The 21,708-nt window shown below is 49.2% G+C and overlaps 13 protein-coding genes across 13 annotated transcripts; 5 read left to right on the top strand and 8 right to left on the bottom strand.

Annotated features, from left to right (window-relative positions):
- Positions 1–33: 33 nt before the first annotated feature.
- On the top strand, positions 34–687 carry BU24DRAFT_464570 (protein methyltransferase; the record flags this gene model as incomplete). The annotated part of the gene is made up of 4 exons (XM_033532216.1): positions 34–124; positions 179–305; positions 356–534; positions 581–687. 4 exons carry the CDS (start codon positions 34–36, stop codon positions 685–687), a joined length of 504 nt encoding a protein of 167 aa, XP_033382178.1.
- Positions 562–2,806, bottom strand: BU24DRAFT_424870 (uncharacterized protein). The gene is made up of 8 exons (XM_033528606.1): positions 2,481–2,806; positions 2,216–2,297; positions 2,142–2,166; positions 1,817–2,095; positions 1,532–1,767; positions 1,264–1,477; positions 1,030–1,215; positions 562–983 (listed from the first exon to the last, which is right to left on the bottom strand). Exons 1-8 carry the CDS (start codon positions 2,695–2,697, stop codon positions 828–830), a joined length of 1,395 nt encoding a protein of 464 aa, XP_033382177.1. The 5' UTR covers positions 2,698–2,806; the 3' UTR covers positions 562–827.
- Positions 2,807–2,990: 184 nt separating this feature from the next.
- On the top strand, positions 2,991–3,482 carry BU24DRAFT_411538 (ribosomal protein 60S; the record flags this gene model as incomplete). The annotated part of the gene is made up of 4 exons (XM_033526051.1): positions 2,991–3,059; positions 3,115–3,192; positions 3,244–3,382; positions 3,436–3,482. 4 exons carry the CDS (start codon positions 2,991–2,993, stop codon positions 3,480–3,482), a joined length of 333 nt encoding a protein of 110 aa, XP_033382176.1.
- A 773-nt stretch (positions 3,483–4,255) lies between these two features.
- Positions 4,256–7,056, bottom strand: BU24DRAFT_248415 (mitochondrial ATPase). The gene is made up of 2 exons (XM_033522346.1): positions 6,704–7,056; positions 4,256–6,652 (listed from the first exon to the last, which is right to left on the bottom strand). Exons 1-2 carry the CDS (start codon positions 6,807–6,809, stop codon positions 4,545–4,547), a joined length of 2,214 nt encoding a protein of 737 aa, XP_033382175.1. The 5' UTR covers positions 6,810–7,056; the 3' UTR covers positions 4,256–4,544.
- On the bottom strand, positions 6,954–7,908 carry BU24DRAFT_248394 (Sedlin). Its single transcript, XM_033522345.1, has 3 exons — positions 7,682–7,908; positions 7,335–7,625; positions 6,954–7,286 (listed from the first exon to the last, which is right to left on the bottom strand). Exons 1-3 carry the CDS (start codon positions 7,730–7,732, stop codon positions 7,098–7,100), a joined length of 531 nt encoding a protein of 176 aa, XP_033382174.1. The 5' UTR covers positions 7,733–7,908; the 3' UTR covers positions 6,954–7,097.
- An 87-nt stretch (positions 7,909–7,995) lies between these two features.
- On the top strand, positions 7,996–9,136 carry BU24DRAFT_424866 (NADH-quinone oxidoreductase). Its single transcript, XM_033528605.1, has 3 exons — positions 7,996–8,134; positions 8,191–8,401; positions 8,485–9,136. Exons 1-3 carry the CDS (start codon positions 8,122–8,124, stop codon positions 8,933–8,935), a joined length of 675 nt encoding a protein of 224 aa, XP_033382173.1. The 5' UTR covers positions 7,996–8,121; the 3' UTR covers positions 8,936–9,136.
- Positions 9,137–9,805: 669 nt separating this feature from the next.
- BU24DRAFT_494229 (uncharacterized protein) lies at positions 9,806–10,806 on the top strand. The gene is made up of 4 exons (XM_033534028.1): positions 9,806–9,921; positions 10,008–10,022; positions 10,118–10,187; positions 10,281–10,806. The coding sequence occupies exons 1-4, from the start codon at positions 9,859–9,861 to the stop codon at positions 10,307–10,309; spliced, it is 177 nt and encodes a 58-aa protein (XP_033382172.1). The 5' UTR covers positions 9,806–9,858; the 3' UTR covers positions 10,310–10,806.
- Positions 10,515–12,188, bottom strand: BU24DRAFT_248178 (uncharacterized protein). The gene is made up of 3 exons (XM_033522343.1): positions 11,628–12,188; positions 11,322–11,577; positions 10,515–11,268 (listed from the first exon to the last, which is right to left on the bottom strand). The coding sequence occupies exons 1-3, from the start codon at positions 11,730–11,732 to the stop codon at positions 10,865–10,867; spliced, it is 765 nt and encodes a 254-aa protein (XP_033382171.1). The 5' UTR covers positions 11,733–12,188; the 3' UTR covers positions 10,515–10,864.
- Positions 12,176–13,503, bottom strand: BU24DRAFT_248168 (uncharacterized protein). The gene is made up of 5 exons (XM_033522342.1): positions 13,301–13,503; positions 13,171–13,247; positions 12,973–13,117; positions 12,803–12,914; positions 12,176–12,719 (listed from the first exon to the last, which is right to left on the bottom strand). Exons 1-5 carry the CDS (start codon positions 13,388–13,390, stop codon positions 12,619–12,621), a joined length of 525 nt encoding a protein of 174 aa, XP_033382170.1. The 5' UTR covers positions 13,391–13,503; the 3' UTR covers positions 12,176–12,618.
- Positions 13,408–15,459, top strand: BU24DRAFT_248236 (uncharacterized protein). The gene is made up of 3 exons (XM_033522344.1): positions 13,408–13,726; positions 13,773–14,349; positions 14,416–15,459. The coding sequence occupies exons 1-3, from the start codon at positions 13,690–13,692 to the stop codon at positions 15,272–15,274; spliced, it is 1,473 nt and encodes a 490-aa protein (XP_033382169.1). The 5' UTR covers positions 13,408–13,689; the 3' UTR covers positions 15,275–15,459.
- A 504-nt stretch (positions 15,460–15,963) lies between these two features.
- Positions 15,964–17,387, bottom strand: BU24DRAFT_351269 (PLC-like phosphodiesterase; the record flags this gene model as incomplete). The annotated part of the gene is made up of 2 exons (XM_033523684.1): positions 15,964–16,178; positions 16,256–17,387. The coding sequence occupies 2 exons, from the start codon at positions 17,385–17,387 to the stop codon at positions 15,964–15,966; spliced, it is 1,347 nt and encodes a 448-aa protein (XP_033382168.1).
- Positions 17,388–18,153: 766 nt separating this feature from the next.
- Positions 18,154–19,281, bottom strand: BU24DRAFT_442755 (uncharacterized protein). The gene is made up of 3 exons (XM_033530547.1): positions 18,931–19,281; positions 18,670–18,866; positions 18,154–18,592 (listed from the first exon to the last, which is right to left on the bottom strand). Exons 1-3 carry the CDS (start codon positions 19,008–19,010, stop codon positions 18,327–18,329), a joined length of 543 nt encoding a protein of 180 aa, XP_033382167.1. The 5' UTR covers positions 19,011–19,281; the 3' UTR covers positions 18,154–18,326.
- Positions 19,282–19,326: 45 nt separating this feature from the next.
- Positions 19,327–20,537, bottom strand: BU24DRAFT_424860 (uncharacterized protein). Its single transcript, XM_033528604.1, has 2 exons — positions 19,969–20,537; positions 19,327–19,907 (listed from the first exon to the last, which is right to left on the bottom strand). Exons 1-2 carry the CDS (start codon positions 20,345–20,347, stop codon positions 19,558–19,560), a joined length of 729 nt encoding a protein of 242 aa, XP_033382166.1. The 5' UTR covers positions 20,348–20,537; the 3' UTR covers positions 19,327–19,557.
- Between the last annotated feature and the right edge of the window lie 1,171 nt (positions 20,538–21,708).

Raw genomic sequence — 21,708 nt, 5'->3', positions numbered from 1 at the left:
CGTACAATTAACAATTGGATCCTGGGAGCACCTATGGACACGACTGGAGCTTCCGGCGCATCGAATTCGCACATTCCGCTGCTGCGATGCGCGGATCTGATGATCATAACCGATACTCCTAAAGGTAAACAACCTATAAACCTTCCGTCTAGATAGGATCAAGCCTAATTGAAGCAAGGACGTGGAGTTTTTGCTTCAAAGAACATCCCAGCCAAAACTATACTAGATGTATCACCTGTATTGGTGCTGGGACAGGAGGAAAATGTAAAGCATATCGAGCATACATCACTTTACCACTACACATAGTAAGACCGCAGAATATCCACTGTCAATGCCTGTATTGAATACGTTATAGTAATTGGCCTATTGTGGACAAGGACGGGCAAAAGAAGGTCGCTCAAGCGGTGATATTTGGTCTCGGGAGTATGTTCAACCATTCTCTTCAAGACCAAAATGTAGTGTGGGAACGCGACGCAGAACGTTTGATAGTCACTTACCGAACGCTACACGACGTGAAAGCTGGAGAGGAGCTATGTGAGTGCGCAAGATAACTATTAATTACGCTTATTGATCATTTTAGGCATATCATACGGATCGCATTTAACCTTCAAAGACGCAGACGCAGTAGTTGCTCCTCCCACCGAATCGGACGGTATCCACCAACTGAACCAGATACAGCTCGACTAAAACCGTACATGCGGACATAAAATACATGAGGCGTATTATAATCAGACAAGTCCTGCAAAAAGCATAGCTATCCCTTGTACGAATGCGACCGTCGCCACTTGTGCACTCCTAGAGTCGAATCGACCCGAAGTTCGCATCGATCACTCTCCGGATTCATTCTCCTCTGCTTCGTTTCTCAGCTCGTAGGCCAATTCGAAGCACTCTTCTAGTAGCTGCGTTACACTTCCTTGCCCGTCAGGGATCTCATTGCCGACCATGAATTTGCCGTCCACGCGCATGTTATCAATGGAATTTAACTAGAGATAATCAGTCCTGAATATGTAAAATTTACGTGACACATACCTTCATGCTGTAAGGATAGAGTTCACGGGGAGATGAAACTCCTCCTAGCTTCTTCACATCGAGCAAGCACTTGCGCAATGTCGTGAGCTGGTTGTAGATCGGCAGTAGAGCCTCAGATACAGGCTCCGAGGATACGATGAGGTGGTATATCGTTGCATAGCTCTTTCGGAGCAGATACAATAGTGTCTGATGCAGATTAGTAATGAAATGGACATGGTGCAAAGAGACGCCTACTCTTTGCTCGTATATCTCTGCCGGTCGGCCTAGAAGATCGAGGAAATTGCCGTCCACACGAGCCTCGTCCACCCTATCGAGTTGGCGCTGAAAGCTCCATAAGTCCGTCTCTCGTAATGACCAGGCCTGTGTCAAAGATATCTTCTCGAGCTTGTTCTTGATCCCAAGCAACTTGTCATATGTATCTTGGAAAGCAGGTGAAATTCGACCTTGCCTAGATCGGAGTCAGAGAGGAACTTGCGTCGAGATGTCGATAATAAATACTCACTTTGACTTGGCTAAAGCTACCCAAACAAAGCAGCGTTGGAGCAAGGTCTCAATCAGTTTCTTGGCCTCAGGCGCAGGTTCAGGGTGGGCCATAGCGATCTGCAGTTTTTCGGTCATTTCCGCAAGCTTCTCTTCTTTGGTTCCGGTACTCTCAAAAGCATGGATACCGTACTCCCGTAGCTCTTCTTGAAGTTGCTTGAGCTGCTCCAGGTATTCATCAACCTCGGCATTCGGAAACTGTCGATGAGGTCAGCGCGGACTGGAATATTGCGGTGGTTTGAAATACCTTTGACCTTGTGTTACATGCTGAGAGAGAGCGAAGAATAGACACAAGCTTATCGTATTTTGGCGATAGATCTGGTGTGAGAAGGGAAAGAGTTAACTCTAGCTCCGCCAGGGTCTTCTCGCACAGCTCCAGCCGAGCGTCCAGTAGAGTGAGCAGATGCGGGCTGTAGGACTCTTTGCCTCGCGATATATACCGTCGACAATCTTGCAGTCGGCCACCGATGGATTCAAGATCTTTGGGCGAGTAGAATGTCGCTTCCTTTAGATGATCCAGTAACCGCTATCTATCGTTAGCCCGGTATCATTGCGACTGACTGGTTACTAGCCTTGGCAGTTGATAGAAAAGAGTAACTGTATAAGGTCAGCTTTGAATATTATCAAGTGAGGTGTGCTGTCTTACACTGCGGGTGCTTCATGATTTTTACCCACGGTCATGTACGCCAGTGAGATGAGCTGGAAGCAGTCATCAAGTACGGTGTCGACTTTTGCGATCCATCTTAGTTAGCACATGGTTTTCCTAAAAAAGTTGATGTTGCATTTGATGATATCCGCGTGCTGCATATAGGACTCCACCGAGATATGCAAGGCAATAGCGAAGAACAATAGCCAAGCTCTGCAGCCCGGCTATTGAGGCACATGACTAGGAGAAAGTGAAGGGCATATACCTCTATTCTGCTCTAGGCGCTTTGTTGTTCGAATTTCGTTAAGTATCACCACTTGCTCGACGACCTTTTCATACAGATCGAGGACATCCTGGCTCTTGACGTATGTTGAGCGGTCCTGCTTCAACAACTCGAGTTTCGTCCGCACGGACAGCAGGGAGTCTAGGATTGGTTGCTCCTTCGGATCTAACGGAATGCGCACCGCCGGCGAATCAGTCATGCTGCACAGCGTGTGGTGTGTGGTTGTGGTCTGGAGAGTATCTCTGCACGTTTTGTAGATGCGTCTCGGCTTGGAGGGCGGCGAAGTGCTCGATTGAATGCTCCGAGTCGTTGACCGTTTGGGAAAGCGGAGTAGGAGTGACGTTGTTGGGCCGATTTGCATGATTGGCTCGCTTGCATCGCGGCCCGTGCGCGCAAAATCGCCAATATCGACCACAATACCACACAAACGATATCGTGAACCTCAACTCAACAACCTCGTTCAACCAACACACGACAAGTCCTACCGTCGCCATGTCTACCGCCGAGCTTGCCTCTTCTTACGCCGCTCTCATCCTCGCCGATGACGGTGTCGATATCACTGTGCGACCTGAGCCCTGCCTACAACTCTAATTGCGAGAAATACTGACCCCGCCAGTCCGACAAGCTCCAATCCCTCATCAAGGCCGCAGGCATCGACTCTGTTGAGCCCATCTGGACCTCCCTCTTCGCCAAGGTGCGCAGGAAAGCATTGGAAAATTAGGAATTGGATTCTGATATGTTACAGGCTCTTGAGGGCAAGGATGTCAAGGATCTTCTCTTGAACGTCGGTTCCGGAGGAGGTGCTGCCCCCGCTGCTGGCGGTGCTGCCGCTGCCGCTGGTGGTGACGCCGCTGCCGCCGAGGAGGAGGCACCAAAGGAGGAGGGTATGTCATTGCCGGATTCAGAAGTCGCAAAATTGGTACTAATTCGTGAACAGAGAAGGAGGAGTCAGACGAGGACATGGGCTTCGGTCTTTTCGACTAAGCGCCTTTCTTCTCCATTTTCTTCGCCTTTTGCCTTTGTCGGGGTTTCACAAAAAACGGATCAGCGGACGGTTCGAATGCATATTCCCACTTTCGGGCCAGGACTGGTCATAGCCTGACCTTGACGCTGTCAGCATAGCCTATCAACTGGGAGGGTTCAATGGAGGCGTCATGAGATATGAATGGCAGGTTCTAAATGAAAGACTTCGAAACAAGCACACTTTGGCGCATTGTGAAAATAACAATTGGGGTGACGTTGCGTGCAAGACTAATGAACAGATAAACGAACCATGATCAGACGAACCTTACCACGATTCACCAGCTTGGTCTTACCGATGTCTTATTTTGTCGACCTGTTTCATCCATCTGGCACTCGCCACAATCGCTTATTTCCACCTTCTAATATTCACTGGGCATCAACAACACTAGCGGACGAAAGTGTACCCACTCGAACCAATCTTAGCGCCAGAGGTGCAAAACGATAAGAAGTAAACGATTGCTGATGTACGACACGTTCACCATATTCACATTGTCGTCCCGTTCTGATATGTATGTGTATCCATTTTGCGCTCCAGCATTCTTGACCACGTCCACCAAATGAGGCGACGTTGTAAGGATCAACTCTCGACACGTTCTTGCCATTGGCCAAGCCAGGATTGTGTGATTTAAGATCGTATGTGCTGGATTTTTGTAATGATAGGAACGGTGAGCGGGCTCACAATTGTTAAGATTTTTGAATTCTACTTAGGTCTTCGTCTGATTAGTGTCAACCACGTCGTGCGCATCGACTAAAGCAAGGCCGCCGTGTGGGAAGCCCACTATACCTTGCGCTCGGGTTGATGTATCTAATGCGATACTTCCACCTTGCCGTCAGGCAGGGTTTCAAAAACATGGTGCATCAATCGAACTTAGCATTAGGATAGAAGAGGACGAAAATTGATCGCAACTATCAAACGAAGAACCATTTCCATTTAGTTGCTGAAGCACATGATACCTTACGCTCCATTGTTAGTCTAAAAGAATAGGTACTACTTATAGTTGGTTTGCTAATAGGACTATGCCTTTATCTACCAGACTCCGAGTTTTCGACCGACTTCATTTCGTCCTTCTGTTTCTTTCTATCTTCCAGGCCTTCGACGCCTTTACCCCAGGCACCTGCCCTCTTGCCCCATTTGGTGGTGCCCCATATGTGTGTCGACTGAATCTTGGGAGGTTGTTCGCTAGTCGTTCGGAAAGGACTGGCGCCGTGGGCAAACATTTCCTTCGGATCAGAAGCATCGACTCCCTGGCTCCGGACGTCGGACGCTCCACCATTATCAAACGTGCGCAGCACCTCACTATCTACAGTTTCCTCAGTAATAAGACCTCGCTCCCAGTGTCTTGATGCAAGTGGCAGCGGCCTCCACCATCCCTTCTCACTCTCTGAACCTAACACTTCATTGTCACGCGCCCACCACCTTCCAGAACACATCTCCCATATCCGGCTCCTAGCTCTCTTGACGGCGAAAAGCTCATCTTCACCCGTCAAGCCGCCGATGTTGGCGAAGTCAGGTGCTTTCGAGGCTTCGGCGCTGACCATGCGCTCGTCCGAGAAAGATGAACCGACGCGGCGAAAGCGGTTAGGCGGGTCGTCTTCGAGAGCATCAGCAGCCAGAGAGGGCGAGTACGAAGATACATTGGGACGGAAAGGTGAGGTTAGATCTTGGTGAATCTCCGAGTACGTCTCGGGGTAGACCGCATCATCCGTGAGCTCTTCTTCTCCATCTTTTTTGGTGAGTCCGGGAGTATTCACTGGCTCCGGGAAGAAGATGTCGTCGGGCCCTGCTGCTGCTGTCATGAGTAATCGACATCGTGCTTCGTAGAGCGCATCTAGCAGAGTGATCAAGCGCCGCGCTTCGTTCTTTAAGAGAAAGGTCATGACCGGGACGTCGGTCAAAATAAGAGTGTGATAAGTGGACGCGAGTGTGATATAGTCGGCAGGTCCGAGGGTAGCACCGCAGAGCTCATTGAAGCTAAAATGAACGAACCCGTCATGTTGGCGAGGTATTGGAATTTTTCGGCCATAGACAGAAATATTGGATGGTGTCCATGGGATGGGTTGACTGGCCACTAGGGACATTTCGTTATGTAGAACTTTGTCCAATTCTTCTGGATACGATGCGGTCGACTGCAATTCATGGTTTGTAACTGCGGGCGTTATGATGTAATGCTTCGGTAGCGTTGTGTTGGGTTCATCGTTCATCTCGTCCGCAAGGTCAACGACGACATCGTGCCCCGGTCGTGATACTCCGCTTGATGAGTTTGCTGAAGTAGTGACCCCTGATCTGTTGCTCTTGATCTTGATCCCATCCTCCGCTCCAGACAATCTTCGATAATCCTGTTTCCCTTCCATCTCCCAAATCTCACATCTTGAACGAAGAACTTCGAGGAACTGACCAAACTCCCCCTTTTGCCCTGGTCCATCATCCCTTCCTACTACTTTGCCAAAGCCCAAAGTCCATCCTAATTTACTAAAGCGCGAGACTGGCCTCATGAACTCCATACCGGCTGCTTTGGCTAATTCTTCCGGCATTCTGTTGCTTGTGGCAATTAACACACCGCCTAATTGAAAGAAGCTTGTCATGAGATTCGATAGGATTTTTGAGGCTGCTCGATCCGGAAGCTGAAACTCGTCAAGGAACAAGATAGGCGACGTCTGGATGAGGTCCCGCGCGAGCCATAACAATGAGTGTTCGTCCAGCAATGTTCCCTGGCCAGAAGAATTCCGACTATTACGCAAAGTCTCAAGTCGTGAGAAGGTTTCTAGCATGAACGTATTAAAATGCCACCTTTTCTTTTTGCGATTGGGCAGACAATCAGCGAAGAGATCTATGAGCATAGACTTCCCTGTACCAACTTCGCCATGAAGCATGAGGCCTTTCGGAGAGTTTAAATTCATTGCAGACTCATGACTAGTAAGTACTCTCGTGAGGGCAAGCGTATCTCGCTTCTCCTTCTGCTCGAGAAGAGACGTCCATATCCCTCTAGTGCCAATCGTACGTTCCACTGGTGAAGTCGATGAACCATTTTGATTGATCGCAACAGCTTTGCCAAGTTGCTGCAGTCGCTGAGAGTATTCTACGCTTGGTTCATAATCAATTAGATTTTCATACAATTTCTGAAGATGAAGAGCTGATCTCGGATGTTAGAATAGATCTTGGCATCGGGACATGGTGTCGTCACCTAAGCGATGTTGATTTGGGTCTGTAGTTATGCGATTTGTAGCGATAAGGCTGCGATACAGGACCAACGGGTTAGTGATGGTAAGCCCTGTTCCATTGGGAGGCATTTGTATAATACAGGAGATGAATTTCAGAAAGTTGTGGATAGAGGAATGATTGACCGAGGTGGTGAATCGATATATCAGATCGACACTAAACCACACTAGCTTTAGTGCATTTTGGCTGCAGGAAGTTCAGGAAGTCAACGTAAAGATATCTTTAAGGTAAATTTGAACGCGCCAGTAATCTATAAGGACGTTGGCTGTGTCCTGATACGGCCGATTTGTCTGTATTGCCATTGTATTTTAAAACGCCTGCAAATGCGGGAAGGTAGGTATCACTTTACAGGAAATAAATCAAATATTAGTTACTCCAGGTGACCACGTGTCTGCGATTCGTTTGACTTCCGATATGAACTTGCGACTTGTGATTTGCATGGAGCCAACTTTGTTCTCGGCTTTTCCTGTGACTGGAGAATGTTCATCTGGATTGTAGAATGGGTTGCGCAAGAGCATAATGTATGCTGTCTGTAAAGCGCGGAAAGCCTTCTATCATCAGCGAAGTTAATCTAAGCCAGACTGAGATTTTCTTACTGGCTTCAGATCCGAGTCCCGCAATCCTACGGCTGTTGCAGCGTTGCTGTCTAGGTTTGTGGCTGGCCGACCCTCCATATCGACAACAATGACAAGCTTGACTCCCGTATTAGTCAACCAGCCGTACATAGCCAAACGCTCATCAACAGCCTGGAGAAGTCCGAAGTCCTGATCAACCGTCTTATGGGGAAGGCGGGCTTCAAAGATGTCAAGACATGAGGAGAGTAAGAACTGGAATTCCAAAGGCGCACGTTTCTCTGGCGGGAAAAGAGAGATGTGAAGAGGATTATTCTAAGACATGATTCAGTACAATGATCAGCATTTGATATTATGATAACAATGCTCACGTGTTTTCCTATCACCCCAATGCATGCTATTGACGGCACCGTTCCACTCATGTTTCGAGGCACTTCTGGTCGAGGTGTGATGCAGAGGCAGACTGATTCAAATGATTCAGATGATTCAAGATGAAAGATCAATTATTGAAAGTGCGGAACACTTTCGTAGCTGAATCGATATTGATGAAGATGGGGTAGGCGATTTCACGGGGTACGACGTTCGTGATCATTGTGTGGAGGTCAAATCCGACCAACCAGGAGTCGTTTGGATGTGGCCGTAATCAACTCGCTAGCTTTCCTGTCTTGGCAGCTATTCTTCCTGAACGTCACCTCGCAAACCCTCCCCTCCTGCCATCGCCACCTCGAAAGGCTTCCTCTCCACTCCTTCACGGCAGGTTTTCTTTGTCTTTGTCGCCAATATGCTGTCGAGGACGAGGTTTGCTGCCTCAATGGCGCTGCGAGGTACGTCCGCCACCGTGCAAAACTTGCCGTTACGCCGGGATTAACAATTCGAACAGCCAAACCTACCACAGCATTGATGCCATACCGTGCAGGCTCCGCTGCCTTCCTGTCTTCTACTTCCTCGAACTCCGCGACCCCCGTCGGAACCCAACAGAGCCCAGGATTGGTTGCCGGTAACCCTGGAACACCACCCCCAATGAAGGTCGCTCGACGAGAGGTGCCATTGCCCAGTCAGGAGGGAAAGAAGGGAGCTATGCAATATGCGCTGTATGTCTCAATTGGTCGCCGAGGAGGGCGTAAATTCGGGTATAGAGATGGATTGGTGTTTTGGTGGCTAACACGGTACACAGGACCACCCTCGATCAAATTGCCAATTGGGCGCGTCAAAGCTCTCTCTGGCCCATGACCTTCGGTCTCGCTTGCTGCGCCGTCGAAATGATGCATTTGTCTACTCCACGTTACGACCAGGATCGACTTGGTATAATTTTCCGAGCCTCGCCTCGTCAGTCGGATGTTATGATTGTGGCGGGAACCCTCACCAACAAGATGGCCCCTGCTCTACGAATGGTTTACGATCAGATGCCTGATCCACGTTGGGTCATCTCCATGGGCAGCTGCGCGAACGGTGGCGGATATTACCACTACAGCTACTCGGTTACCAGGGGATGCGACAGGATCGTGCCCGTGGACATCTACGTCCCCGGCTGCCCACCTACCTCAGAGGCTCTGATGTACGGCATTTTCCAGCTCCAGAAGAAGATGAGGCATACCAAGATCACAAGGATGTGGTACAGGAAGTAAATTGGCTGTCCTTTTGTTTTATTTCAGTTTTCTGCGACAGTCTGGTCGTTCTGGTTGTTTCGGTCATCAGCCTGTGAGACTGGGAAGAGCTCACACATGTACAAATCAGGCCTCAAGCTGTAAAATCTTTGTTAGGCATCAGAAGGTCAATCGTTCAAGGATTAACGCTTGTTTCGAATGGCAAATGAATTTCATCAAAATTAATTTGAACGTTTACCACAAGTGATTCGTATGTGTAACTTCTTCGTACTAAAACTTTCTACTGATTAGGCATCAAATGGCACAATGTATTTGGCAGTAATATGGATCCATCAAAAGTACTATCTGGAACGCAAGCTCCTGATTGACCTTTTGAGGTGTTTTGTGGTCTGTCATAAGCCAATTGTCAGAATGCCAATGCTAATCGTGTCGGTTTCATTCAAGAACATGCTGAGTAGATAATAAAAGTCATGCATACGAAGTAGCATGTACTTCAAGTACCTACTACGCACAACAGCACTGTAGTTAGTATCCATTTTGCAAGGAGGAAACCGCCCACTCAGTTTGTTCGCTTAGGGACGTATTGACGGATAATGGTAGTGAATAGTCTTCTATTTGCATAATGTCCCATAGAACCTCTGTCATAAATTCACTTTCACAGTCATGTAATTGCTGAGATAACATGTTGAGTGTTATGTGCCAGGATCGCTGTTGTGTAAGATCTTATGTGAATTTAGCGTGGAATGTCAGCCACGTTTGAGCCCAGACAAGCGCCACTATTTTTACCACTCAGAGCGCTTACCACCACCAGCGATCTTTTAACCTTAACTCATCCCTTTCACACCTCGCCCAGCGACAAAAGGCACAGGACATTATACAACAGGAAACAGAATACTCAAAAACCATCGATTAGAAAGCTCTCGTCTGGAGATCTACTTTCAACCATGGCTCGCGGCAACCAACGTGACAAAGCCCGTGAAAAGAACCTGAAAGCGGCGGCGGGAAAGGTTTGTCTACCCAACCTATTCTAACCCTCAACCACGTGAATCATTCTCCTCGGCATCACTTCGAAATACTGACTGCTATTTTATAGAAATCCAAGAACACGGTATGTCCCATGGCTGGCTTCTAGAAGGAGACGCAACACCTCGTCGTGCCTCTTTAGAGTCAACTGTGCCGTTTTTCTGACTTTGAGTGTCGCAGGCATCGGGCTCAGAGCAACAAAAAGCCAAGGAAGACGCAGCAGCCATAATGCGCGCCAAACAGGCTGCCGGTACGTACCTGGATCTGGAACTTTGGTGTCGGCTCAACGTCGTACCGCATGAAATTTGGATGGATTTGCTAACGATGCGTGTGTGCAAAACAGCCGATGCAAAGAAGTCGGGAGGCACCTAATGGCTGACTGACCCGGTTCCTTTGGAACCCAAGTCAACGTTATATGTTCAAGACGGGAAAGGAGTTTGTTTGGATCTTTTTGGATAGGGGAGCTAGGTGTAGAGGCTGCATTTGCAGATGCCAGACAGGTCAATCGAATATTTGGTACTCAATTGCTTGTGATGTTTGAAACATTTCCCATCGCGACTCGGCACCTAGTTTCGTTCACACTTCTCTATATGCTAAACACAGATGTAGATTGTTTGAACATTGATCTTTTTTGAGTCTTTGCATTCAAGATTCTAAGTTTAATTGTACACAACACTACCACATTGTCACCTGCATAGAGGCATGTGGATTACGGTATAATGCTTCAACGCCGGAAAAGAAGTGGCAACAATAAAATGGTATAAAGGGCTCCTTTCGTCAAGATGCGCAATTAGCAGCATCAAACCCGATCATCAAAAGAACCAAGAAAACCTCCCCATCCTACTACGACGCTCGATAGTGCTACACGGAAGCTATTACTATCTTCCAGTGTCCATGCATCCATCCCTTTTTGACTCGAGCGACCCTTTAAGCAGCAGGGATCATGCCGGCAAATCCTCCGAAGTTGTTGACAGCGGCTTGCGCGGGGAAAGAGTTCATGCCGCAGAGACACTGGCACGCGCAGGCCTGGCCCTGTGCGTTCTGTCCATTGCCGGCGACGACAGTAGCGGTTGCGAGTGCGCCAGGAGCAGTGCCAGTTGCGACACCACCTCCGACTCCGGCTTCGATGGTGACGGTGGTTGGGGCGGCCTGTGCTCCAGGATCAACATTCTGGAGGGCTCCGGTGGTAAGAGGTGCTTGCTCGGTTCCGTTCTTGTTGATGGCGAGCTGCTTGAATGCTGACATTGACTTGTCACCGTCGGGCTTTGCGTTGATAGAGAAAACCATGCCCTTGCCGCAGTGGACACCGTTTTGTTGCTTGCAGTAGAACCCTGAACCCATAATTAGTCTTGTCATTTTCAATCAATTCATCAATGAGACTTACAAAGAGGCTCGAGAGTCTCAACGGTCATGTTCCACTCAACACCGGCCTTGCCCTCAGGGTTGGGCATGAAGCCGGAGTCCAAACCTCCCTCCTTCTTCTTGCAAGGTTCGGCGAAGGTTGATTCGGTAGCGGTATGGTTCTTCTGCTTGAATTCGAATTTGACAACGTCGCCAATGGCGGCATTGATAGCTTCAGGCGAGTATCCCAAGACAGGTGCCATTCCGGTCGCAACAGGTTTGAGTCCACCGACGACGATCTTGAAATCAATTAGCAATTGTCAACCAGCAAACAGTCCATCTGACTTACAGTGTGTGTCGCGGGTCCTCCTGGTGCTGCTGGCGCGAGAGACATGACTTGCATTTCGGCGGCGGCGAGGCCGGCAGCAAGTGCTAGAGTTGCGATGTACTTCATTATGACTAGTTGTTGTGTTTTTTAGAATATGTTCGAGAAAGAACGTGTACGCCTGCGCTGCAAGCTACTAAAATGGTTCAATAGAAAGGCAAAGACTGAAAAGGCTCAACTAGGAGGCCGGCTCGAAAGCTAAGAGATGAAGCGAAGAGTGAAAGAAAGGGAATGGAATAGATTGGCGCAAGACCGACACTGTTATGGAGAAGAGATGGGGTGAGAGAAGTACTGTCGCAGGGACATGTAGTGCTTTATCTACGCATGAAATTGAGCATCCAAGAAAGTGAAGACCCCGTGAAACATTGCTGCCCCCTCGGCTTGGCAGCCTTCCGTGGGAACGAAGAAGCATCTGCAATAGTGAGCCGATTTTTACTGAGGCACTCAGGCATGGCGCATGTGTCTGGGGAAATCTGAGAATGCCTGAGGGCGGATAAGTTTGAGTGGTGTTCGAAGACCGTCGCATCCTGTCGCGCATCTGTTTCGCCTCTCCGCAACTGGCTTAGGCTACCCAATCAGCGACCACCTCGCCCAGGGTTTGGTCGGAGAAGCCTGAAAAGGGCCTGTGAAAGGGAGAAGTCATCTGCATGAAAAGATAATAACGGCTCTGGCTATCCGAGCACTTCTTTTTCTTCAAAAGTTCTAACGTCGCCGAGCCGCGAACGCTGTTCTAGTCAGCATCCCGTATCACAGTAATACACAAACATTTCGCCCAAAGAAAATGCTTACCGCTCATTGGTCTAGCCCACCAAAATGCGGTCGTGACTCGTCCCCCATGACTTTTGACTTATCTTCTTTGACAATTATTAGAATTGTCGATAATGCTGCTTTGATGTCCCTCAACGCTACGAAATATGTATCTTCTCAATCCATAGTACTGCCATTCTCAAAGTTCCTATTCTTTAGATGCACTTGTCTGTTGACCTGTGTAAAGACCTGTGTAGTAGCCGGCATAGTACCAAGACATCATCAAATTCTTGAGATTTTCATCCTTGACTATATGGACCGTCAGTACATTTCTCCTTTCGAATAGACGTCTGGGCAACCCCCATTGGGCCGCTGTCAAGCCGGAAACTTACCTGTTCCGAGCATAGCCTGTGGCATAGAGGCCATGGAAGCAGCAATGTCTGTGTGCTGTCGGTCTGTTTCTACTTTGCTTGACGTTTCTTGGTTTGCCGGATCTGCTGCTTCCTGTAGAGGCATAGTCAGTTCGGTTACAACGAGCGTGTGGATGAATGTCAAATCGTACCTGTTCCGAGACCTTATCAAAACTTCTGCCGGGTTTACCGTTGGCACGCAGGTCAGCGGTTTCGGGATCGTTGAAGTCCGCATTGCTGCGTTGATCGACACTGTTTGGCTGTCCATCTGCCTCTTCTATGACATCTTCGCCTTCCCTGTACATGTCGGTCAGTTTGATTTACTATGAGAAAGTCAAGAAGAACCATACTCTCTCAATCGTTGGAGTTCTTCCGCACTCAGCACATCTTCCAGGCGCTTGCCTTGCGCTTGAATGCTGTGATACTTCTGCACCATATTAGACGATTCTTTTTAGTGGAAGTTGTTTTCAAAGAACGGACCTTGTACTCTGCGACTGCCTCGTCCCAAGAATCAATCAGAGCAGAGTCGTCCCAAGCATTGTGATCGTCCAGGCTGATGCCAGTTGCCATGCTATGAACTGCTCCGTAGTCTAGCTTGCGTCCCACCTTTCAACTTCCAGGAAAATGTCGCGGTGTGGATTCCTTGTTATTTTTGCTCAAAATTCAACGAGCAACGAAAGTTGATAAAGTCAACAATAGGTAGGACAGAGATGCTTCGTAGTAATTGATGGCGGTCGCTCTAGCCTCCAGGCTTGGTACTCTGCGCTAATGCTGCACTTCGCTGGTCCGAGCTCCTTCACTCGAACTTTTTTTCGCAACCGCAGACATGCCCACCATCCCACGAACGACAACACATAATTAACTTCGATATGGCTCCAGAAGATCTCAAGACCAAAAAGCGCAAGGGTAAGCCGTCTGAATTTCAATTGCTTCCAATTACTGACCGTCCCAGGCGCCACTGAGGCTGCACCTAAACCCAAGAAACAGAAGAAGGTGGATGAAACGACGACCCTACAGAAGGCCTCCGCAAAGGCGATGAGCGCCGCCGTCCAGCCGCTCGACGACATTGCAGTCAAGGTCAAGACTCCGCGCAAACGGGCCGTGGACTTCTGGGACGAAGACGCCGAGGTCGCAAAGCAGAAGGAGAAGAAGAAGAGCAAAGCTTCTGCGAATGCCGACGGAGATGACACTGGAAAGAAGTCGAAGAAGGCCAAGGTCGTTGAGGAGACTGTCGCAGAGGTCACTGTTGAGGATTGGACACCCAAATCAAAGAAAGCCAAGTCTGCCTCTAAGAAGAAGGAAGATGCGGTTGTGGAGGAACCTGCCGATTCAGAAGACAGCGACGCCGAGAACGAGGATGACCAGACAGCAGCTCTGCTTGCTGGCTTTGAGAGTGACCGCGACGAGGATGACGAAGACAATGAGGGCGGTGTCGCTCTCGAGGCTCCCAAGAGCATTCCCGAGAACGCTCGCAAAGCATTGGCTGCCTCCAAAGGCGAAGATGATCAGCCCGGTGTTGTCTTTGTTGGGTACGCATTTTTTTCTCTCAAGTCTACATTCAACAAAATTTTCCAGGTGAACTAACACTTATCCAGTCGCATCCCCCACGGTTTCTACGAGCCCCAGATGAAGGCATACTTCAAGCAGTTCGGAAAGGTCAATCAACTCCGCCTATCACGCAGCAAGAAGACCGGCGCCTCAAAGCACTACGCCTTCGTCGAGTTCGCCTCCTCCGAGGTCGCCGACATCGTGGCTAAGACCATGAACAACTACCTCATGTTCGGCCACATCCTGCAGTGCAAGACCATTCCCGCAGAGCAGGTCCACCCCAACCTCTTCGTTGGCGCCAAGGGACGTTTCAAGCGCATGCCGCGAAACAAGATCAACGGAGCGCAGATGGCGCGCGGTGCCGAGAGAGATGTCTGGGAGAAGAGGGTGGAGAAGGAGAACAAGCGCAGGTCACTCAGGAACAAGGCTCTCAAAGAGCAACTCGGTTACGAGTACTCAGCGCCTCAGGTGAAGGCTGTAGCCACCGTTCCCAAGAAGGCGATCACTTCCGGCGACGCAGCTGCACAGCAATTGCTACTCGAGGCACCGGCCGGTGAGGTCACGATCCTCGAGACGGAATCGCATCCAAACGGCGTGACAGTCACTGAGACCGTCAAGGCCAAGAAGTCAAAGAAGGGCGCAAAGGGAAAGGTCGAGACTGACGCTGCCCCGGCGACCACCGAGGTCGTTGAGGTCACCGAGGCCGTCGAGACCACCACCACCGAGAAGAAGGGCAAGAAGGGAAAGTCTACCACGACTGTGACTGAGACAGAAGAAGTCAAGGCCGTCCCAGCGGGCAAGGATGAGGTCGTCAAGACCAGGAAGACCAGGAAGTCTCTCGACAACGCCGCTGAGGGCACCACCCCTGAGAAGAGGCAAACCAGGTCAAGGAAAGCTAAGGCTTGAGAAGTATGAATTCCAAAATGCATCGTATTGGTTTGAATTTTGTAGCTGTCTATCTGTCCACATGTGTTAGATTTGATACCTTGCTTTAAGGGGACGGCACAATACCGGCGCCAGGGGGTATGTAGCTTATGTTGATGAAAAAAAATCTTTTCTTATGGGTTACCAAAATGTCGAAAGAAGAATCTTGTTAAGATCCACGGTATCACTACCATTCCCGCCTTTCTCCGTCCCTTGAAATGACATGCAACCGATCAATAAGCGCCAAATTCCCACGGCACTGGCAGACAATTCCCATTTCAAATTCCGGTAGTCTTTCAGCATTACTTAATACACACAGGAAAGAGCACCACATCATATCCAAGCATATGACTTAGTAATCTTTCAATTCTGCTATATGCCATGAAGAACGAAGAAAAAAGTCACTGATCATACATGTATGCTCATTACACTTCGATGCCTTGCCTGCCGTATGTACATGGAAACACACGCATAAACCGAGCACAAACTCATATACAAAGACCATCAGAAGAACCATGTACAAGAAACCCGAGGACCCAAATCCTCGCCCTTCACAAAGTTTACTGACAATGACGACGCCAATGCAATCCGCACCATCTGAAAAGAAGAATAAAACCAAATTGCGCCATTTCCCATGCTGATGTGCAATTAGACAGATTTCATAGCAACGGCTACAAGAACAACGAGAAAGCGACCGCGACGACGAGGCCAAGGAACGGTGCCGAGGGACCGGAGAGTATGGGCGCGGCGAGCGACTTCGTGCCGCAGCACTCGCGGTCGTAGGTTACGTTGTTGGCTCTGGCGGCGACCTCGAAGACGGAGCCGTTGAAGGAGCCCTCATTGTAGTAGTCTACTAGGAGGAAATTTGGCGGGCGGCCCCAGTCGTCTAGTTTTGGGGTTTGAGGTTAGCCTTTTGTGTGATTTTGAGGGTTTGGGGGAGGGAGGAGGGGAGAGTAGACTTACCGGTGCATCGGTTAGATTGGAGACCAAGGCTTCCGGTGCCGTTGAGGCCGTTGGTGACATTGAGCTGGACAGTGTTTGGTATCAGAAGACTCAATGAGCCGATGCTGACTTCGACGTTCAGGTTGTGGTTCGCCATGTAGAGCATCTTTTTAGCCTTCTCGTCGCTGATGCCGTCCGGGCGGTCGATGGTGCAGGGGAAGTTGATGTCTGTTGGCGAGAAGGGGGTCTCCCACATGTTGTAGAACTCCCAGAGCATGAATGGGACGGCGTCGGTGTCGTAGTTGTAGTCGATGAACATGATGACTCGCTTGCCGCTGATGATCAATTCACCCAGAGTCGGCCAGTCGTCGACCTCCATGGCTGTCTTGGGTGGTTGGTAGATATAGGGCATCAGGCCGGACTTCTCGATCGGGTCGACGTAGTTCTTAGATGTGACCAGCGGATTGCCATTGTCGTCTTTCTTCTCATAATCGTAGTTCCCAACTAGGATGGTGACGACCTCGAATGGGTTCGACTGTAGCCAATTCGTAACGTCACGGAAGTAGTCCTCGACGGTGCCAGCATCGAGGAGATCGCAGGATGTATGACAGTAGTGCAGAGTGCCGTTGACATCGTGGGTTTGGCCTTGTAGCATCCGGATACCATCGTTCAATTGCGCTGTAACTCCGTATGCCTGGTTCGAGCCAACGTTTCTCTTGACAGCGAACGGTGAATTGTGGGCACAGACTTCTGTGATATTCGAATATTTCCGCGTACAAAATTCGGGGTAGTTGTTGCAGGGCTGGGTATTGGACGGTTGAGGTGCTGCAGAAGTACTGCTTGCAGTTCCGTTCAAAGTTGTCGGCGTGCCACCAACGAGCTGTGTGAGAGTATTGGTTTTGGATGTTGATGACATGGAGGCGGTGGTATTGGGTGCGCCAGTGCTGACAGAAACGCCAGACATGGACATTGTGCCTGTTGCAAAGCTGCTTCCCTCGAAGTCAGAGGGAAGGGTAACTTGCGATACCTCGCTGGTCAATCGCCTATCTGAACCAGAGAGTGTTCTGACTTCCTGTGATGATGACGAGTCCTGCGCCATAGCGAACCCGGCCAGCCAGAGGCCTTGCAGCAGCAGCGTAGTTGTTGTTTTCATGGTTCCGAGTGCTATATTTCCTTTGGTATGTGCTTGTGTTGGTATTCGATGGAAGGGCGGCCACTATGTCAAAGTTGATTGTTATTCGGAAATGTCGATCCACTTATTGAACAATACCAATACGGATATAATGCTAATTATTCGTTCAGTGCCCACGATGAAGTTATTAATGTGCAAAGAGGGGTCGGTTGGTAGCAAAGACGAGCAACGAGTGAAAGAACAAACTTTTGGAGTAGCAGCAGTTGCTTGCTATCTGAAATGTACGAAGTGACGACAGCGGAGTAAGGAAAACGGGACGAGAAAAATAAAAGAAAGACCAAAGGTGGAGTTTCTTTAGGGATGAATCCAAGGATATTCCGGGAGCGGATGGCGATCCAGATAGAAAGTTTAGTTTACCCATTATTGAGGGTTGCATCATAGACCCACCCACTACAAGCCCAAGTGCGCATCCCAAGTCCATCCAAGTGCTCTAAAGCCTCCAAGTGCCCCCAAGACGCCCCTGGTCAACCTGATAACCTGGTCTCCCCTACTTTTTGGCCCAAGTCGGCACGACGATGCGGAAGATCGTTGGCTCCCAGGAGTGGCTGGAAAGGCTTGTGTGCTGCCAATTCTCCCAGTCAACAATTATTGTCCACGCGTTCTCGACCCGCCAGCACCAACTGGCACCACTCGCGCTGGGCTCAAAAGAACCAAATCACTAAAGAAATGTCGGTGGGAATTATCCACCATTTTTATGCTATGCGCACTAAGGGCCACATTCATTTGCGATTGTTGGGAAAGCAAACCTCTATCGTTATTATGATAATCCATTTCTTGGGGTTATTTACACATTACAAGACGTTCACATCCAATCTACACCATTGCATCCCATTTAGTGCATACTGGTACTCCATACAGATAGTATTACATACGTCAAGCTCACAAGCTCTATAGTAGTCGTTACTCGAAGAAGTTTGCAATACGGCTCTTCCCTTCCATGTTCTGTATCTCCTGCTTCATCGCATCTATCCGGTAATTCCTGAACGCCTTCTCGATGCGCTCCCTCGCTTGAGGGTCTTTGGCAATTGTGCGTGATGCGGACGCAGTCCCACTCAGCAGACCTGCCTCTCCGCCGAGAAAGAGCCCTCCCAGAGAAAAGAAGAAATACGACGCGGCATCCGCCCACTTGGATGGCTTGATCTGCTCCGTGATGTCGGGTACTGGCTCTGTTGCAGATCAGATATGTGCACTCCACTCACAACCACCAAATATCAGCTCTGCACCCAGGGCAAGGTAAACTTACGAGTTCGTCCATCGGCGAATTTGATCTCCACCGGCTTCTCCATGGCTCGGAATGCATTGAAGTACGCAAGCCTCATGTTGCGCAATCGAAAGGCGCAATACACGCCGAGTCCCAGGCCGAGCAGTGAACCAATGCCTGCATGTTGTGACACTTTTCCACCTGCACTCTTCAAGGTGTCACGATCGGATTGATTTAAGCTGCAGCTCTGTTAATTATGTACTGCCCTTCTGCTTCTAGAAGGGATTGTGCGAGGCGACTTACTCATGTTGAAGGTGCTCTTCCGCGAGGCGACGGAGATCGGCACTTCGCTTGTCTCTGAAGGCAGCTAATGATTCGGACATGATGAATGATTATGATTCGAGGGATATGTAAATGTTTGAGATATCAATTGGACTGGGAAAGAGAACAAGTATCCTGGCCTTCAAGAATGGAACCGGGGAATCTCAACAGGCTTTAAAATCGAGGTACCTTCAGGTTGAGCTCGAGAAGCTTCCTCGTAACTATGTCGTCACATCCCGCAGCCTCCGGCCGCTACCGGTAGTACTACCTCTGGCCGTAAATGATTCGCCGAATAGTCGGAACAAGCGTGATACAATCCAATCTTGGTCAAACTATTCTCGGTTCTATCAATCAATTATTTAAGATCCAGGGGCGTCGGAGTTTATCTAGAGTTCTCTCGTCTGCTGACTGGAGCCATCCGCCTATATGCGTACTCTTTCGAATATTCCTGATCCTACTTGAATTATCCAGCAGCAAGAAATATTAACTACCTGCACGTATGTATTATCGAGTATGACCAAAGACAGGATCTATTGTTTTCGCTGTCGAATGCACAACCCTACGCTCTACTTCTTGACAGCGGACCACTAATTTCAAGCATGCCTGGATTTAGCTACCAGCTACCTTCCCAAAAACCTTGACTTTCTCATAAATCGCAGCATCAATGGCCTTCGCTTCACTCATACACTTCTTGGTCCAATCCGTAATTGGGTCCAAAGGAGCCACGTCCTGTCCCAGTTTATGTCCCTCGCCAAACTCATGGATGGCCAAGAACGACATGCGTTGAGCATCTTTCCCATCAGGCCGGTACTGAGTTAACAGACTGTAACGCACCGTGCGTTTCCATCCCGGTTGCTCGGACATCTGTTGGTTGTGTTCCTCCTGATACCATGCCTCCAGATCAGCTTCGCCGCCTGGTTGTGTTTCCATGGCTGCATATATGATCGTTGTAGTTGCATCTATTGGAGTTAGATCACAGTCGTCCAGTATATTGGGGAAGTCATCGGATTGGAGACCTACCTTCGGGGTGCTCGACAGTCTGATAGACCTGTGCCAATGAGAAGATCCTCGACTCAAATTCGACAAAGTCCTCAACCGGCCCGTTCGTTGGGAAAGTCTCGCTGGTCCTTGGCACTTTCTGAAGCTTGCCAGCCAGTAGAGGTGCTAAATCGGGCACATTGTAGACTATCATGTGCTGCTTATCGTACGCTGGATTGGCGGCCTTGTATCTCCTTACAGACTCCACAACTCCGGTCTCGATGAGCGCGGGGGTATACACATTGTCGAGGAACTGCAGAAGGGTGTCTTCTGCGAGTTGCGATGATTGCGGGATGGAGACAAAAGTCTGTAAGATGCCGGGTCCCGACAGTTGTGGTGGTGATCCGCTAGCAGAAGACATTGGAGCTCACTCTGCTGGTTATCGATAATGTATGTATGTATGCAAGTTCTCGACGCAAAAGGGCCGGCTTTGATGCGAAATCAACAGTAGTTATCCCTACAGCTTACGTCTTCTTGTAAGTCTTACAGTGTGATATACTCCGCATGCTACCCGGATTAGGATAGGCTGTCGTTTACCGTTGCTATACTAGTCCCAACACAGTGTGATAAACATATATCACCCCGGATTATGCCCCTAATTGGTTTTCTGAATGAATAAATAAACATTTCGAACTTGGGGTTGGAATTGTGACCATTTCCCTCACGAGGCTGACATTCTGGGGACAACATTTGTGTGATTCGTCCTTTCGACTAAACTTTTCAGCTTGCTCCTGGCCCGTTACGCCCAACAGTCATCGATGATCGTCCAAGGCTTTCTCATGGCACATTTGATTACTTCAACTCCTGCTCTAGACTTGAAATGCCATTCTTGTATGTACCACCGCTCTTTATGAAAACTGATGGATCTACAGGGAGGCAGTATGCAATTCGTCCTACGCCTACGCCTACGCCTCGCTCCTACAGCTGCTCACGGAGCCATGAATAGCTAATAAGCTCTGCTGCCGATATCACCATTGAGGTCATACTCGTGCAAGAGCTAGATTAATTCTCTTCTAAAACGCTATCGTGGTGGACAATCGTTATCTCAATCAGTGTTGGCCAGTGGGGCCACGCGACATACAAGAGGCTTCCCTGTCACTATTTCCGGGTACACCCCTTACGATGAGCGACCCAAGATTTGCGAGGAACGAGGAGGATCATTGTCTGTTGTTGGCGTAATGGCGTGTTGGAACCAAACATAGACACTTAGGCCTCTCTAGATTCTGCCTGTCATGCTACTCTTTGTAAGGGGAAGGGTAATGAAAACTTCGTTGAAGATTGCCGCAATGGGAACATTTAACGGCTATTCTTAGACCAGGCACGGCACAGAAGGACCAAATGTCCACTAAATGATGCAATTCATATCTTTTGATCTTACCGAACGGTACACAGACCAAGTCAAGCGTTCGAGGTGCCTGAGTGACAGCGGGTGTGGCTACTGGCAGTAGGTGTGGATCGTCTTCCCTCTGTAGCGCAAGAGTTTCGCTCTGTGGAACAAGTCAACAACAACACCATCACCGATCAGTGACTTCTATTTTAACCACAAAACCTGACCAGGCCATGTGCGTGGCTGTCTTTGCACTCAAGCCCAACCAAACTGGGAATCACAAGGGCAAGGGTGCGGATCCTCCAGCCGCGAGCCATTCGCTCGTTATGTTGGAATAAATGAACATCGCTAAACGCGTCCTGCGCCAGCCCTACGCCGTAACAGTGCGCCATTTC

Source organism: Aaosphaeria arxii, assembly GCF_010015735.1.
Source record: "Aaosphaeria arxii CBS 175.79 unplaced genomic scaffold BU24scaffold_6, whole genome shotgun sequence".
Lineage (NCBI taxonomy): Eukaryota > Fungi > Ascomycota > Dothideomycetes > Pleosporales > Aaosphaeria > Aaosphaeria arxii.
This window is presented reverse-complemented; position numbering and strand designations above follow the sequence as displayed.

What these genes read in the sequence shown, in the direction of transcription:
- BU24DRAFT_424860 (XM_033528604.1), bottom strand. Translation starts at nt 20,347, where the DNA reads ATGTCTTCTGCTAGCGGATCACCACCACAACTGTCGGGACCCGGCATC. An exon ending in GACTGTCGAGCACCCCGAAG is followed by an intron (nt 19,908 to 19,968) that starts GTAGGTCTCCAA and finishes TAACTCCAATAG; the next exon opens with ATGCAACTACAACGATCATA.
- BU24DRAFT_442755 (XM_033530547.1), bottom strand. Translation starts at nt 19,010, where the DNA reads ATGTCCGAATCATTAGCTGCCTTCAGAGACAAGCGAAGTGCCGATCTC. An exon ending in GAAGAGCACCTTCAACATGA is followed by an intron (nt 18,867 to 18,930) that starts GTAAGTCGCCTC and finishes ACAGAGCTGCAG; the next exon opens with CTTAAATCAATCCGATCGTG. An exon ending in ATTCGCCGATGGACGAACTC is followed by an intron (nt 18,593 to 18,669) that starts GTAAGTTTACCT and finishes GATCTGCAACAG; the next exon opens with AGCCAGTACCCGACATCACG.
- BU24DRAFT_248168 (XM_033522342.1), bottom strand. Translation starts at nt 13,390, where the DNA reads ATGGCAACTGGCATCAGCCTGGACGATCACAATGCTTGGGACGACTCT. An exon ending in AGGCAGTCGCAGAGTACAAG is followed by an intron (nt 13,248 to 13,300) that starts GTCCGTTCTTTG and finishes AATATGGTGCAG; the next exon opens with AAGTATCACAGCATTCAAGC. An exon ending in GAACTCCAACGATTGAGAGA is followed by an intron (nt 13,118 to 13,170) that starts GTATGGTTCTTC and finishes CGACATGTACAG; the next exon opens with GGAAGGCGAAGATGTCATAG.
- BU24DRAFT_424866 (XM_033528605.1), top strand. An exon ending in GGAGCTATGCAATATGCGCT is followed by an intron (nt 8,402 to 8,484) that starts GTATGTCTCAAT and finishes CACGGTACACAG; the next exon opens with GACCACCCTCGATCAAATTG.
- BU24DRAFT_248178 (XM_033522343.1), bottom strand. Translation starts at nt 11,732, where the DNA reads ATGAAGTACATCGCAACTCTAGCACTTGCTGCCGGCCTCGCCGCCGCC. An exon ending in GAGGACCCGCGACACACACT is followed by an intron (nt 11,578 to 11,627) that starts GTAAGTCAGATG and finishes ATTGATTTCAAG; the next exon opens with ATCGTCGTCGGTGGACTCAA. An exon ending in TGAGACTCTCGAGCCTCTTT is followed by an intron (nt 11,269 to 11,321) that starts GTAAGTCTCATT and finishes TTATGGGTTCAG; the next exon opens with GGTTCTACTGCAAGCAACAA.
- BU24DRAFT_424870 (XM_033528606.1), bottom strand. Translation starts at nt 2,697, where the DNA reads ATGACTGATTCGCCGGCGGTGCGCATTCCGTTAGATCCGAAGGAGCAA. An exon ending in GTAGCTTTAGCCAAGTCAAA is followed by an intron (nt 1,478 to 1,531) that starts GTGAGTATTTAT and finishes ACTCCGATCTAG; the next exon opens with GCAAGGTCGAATTTCACCTG. An exon ending in CAGAGATATACGAGCAAAGA is followed by an intron (nt 1,216 to 1,263) that starts GTAGGCGTCTCT and finishes AATCTGCATCAG; the next exon opens with ACACTATTGTATCTGCTCCG.
- BU24DRAFT_248415 (XM_033522346.1), bottom strand. Translation starts at nt 6,809, where the DNA reads ATGCCTCCCAATGGAACAGGGCTTACCATCACTAACCCGTTGGTCCTG. An exon ending in CCCAAATCAACATCGCTTAG is followed by an intron (nt 6,653 to 6,703) that starts GTGACGACACCA and finishes ATCCGAGATCAG; the next exon opens with CTCTTCATCTTCAGAAATTG.
- BU24DRAFT_494229 (XM_033534028.1), top strand. Translation starts at nt 9,859, where the DNA reads ATGGCTCGCGGCAACCAACGTGACAAAGCCCGTGAAAAGAACCTGAAA. An exon ending in GCGCGCCAAACAGGCTGCCG is followed by an intron (nt 10,188 to 10,280) that starts GTACGTACCTGG and finishes TGTGCAAAACAG; the next exon opens with CCGATGCAAAGAAGTCGGGA.
- BU24DRAFT_248394 (XM_033522345.1), bottom strand. Translation starts at nt 7,732, where the DNA reads ATGAGTGGAACGGTGCCGTCAATAGCATGCATTGGGGTGATAGGAAAA. An exon ending in TTGGGGTGATAGGAAAACAC is followed by an intron (nt 7,626 to 7,681) that starts GTGAGCATTGTT and finishes ATCATGTCTTAG; the next exon opens with AATAATCCTCTTCACATCTC. An exon ending in GGGACTCGGATCTGAAGCCA is followed by an intron (nt 7,287 to 7,334) that starts GTAAGAAAATCT and finishes TGATGATAGAAG; the next exon opens with GCTTTCCGCGCTTTACAGAC.
- BU24DRAFT_248236 (XM_033522344.1), top strand. Translation starts at nt 13,690, where the DNA reads ATGGCTCCAGAAGATCTCAAGACCAAAAAGCGCAAGG. An exon ending in CAAGACCAAAAAGCGCAAGG is followed by an intron (nt 13,727 to 13,772) that starts GTAAGCCGTCTG and finishes TGACCGTCCCAG; the next exon opens with GCGCCACTGAGGCTGCACCT. An exon ending in CCCGGTGTTGTCTTTGTTGG is followed by an intron (nt 14,350 to 14,415) that starts GTACGCATTTTT and finishes ACACTTATCCAG; the next exon opens with TCGCATCCCCCACGGTTTCT.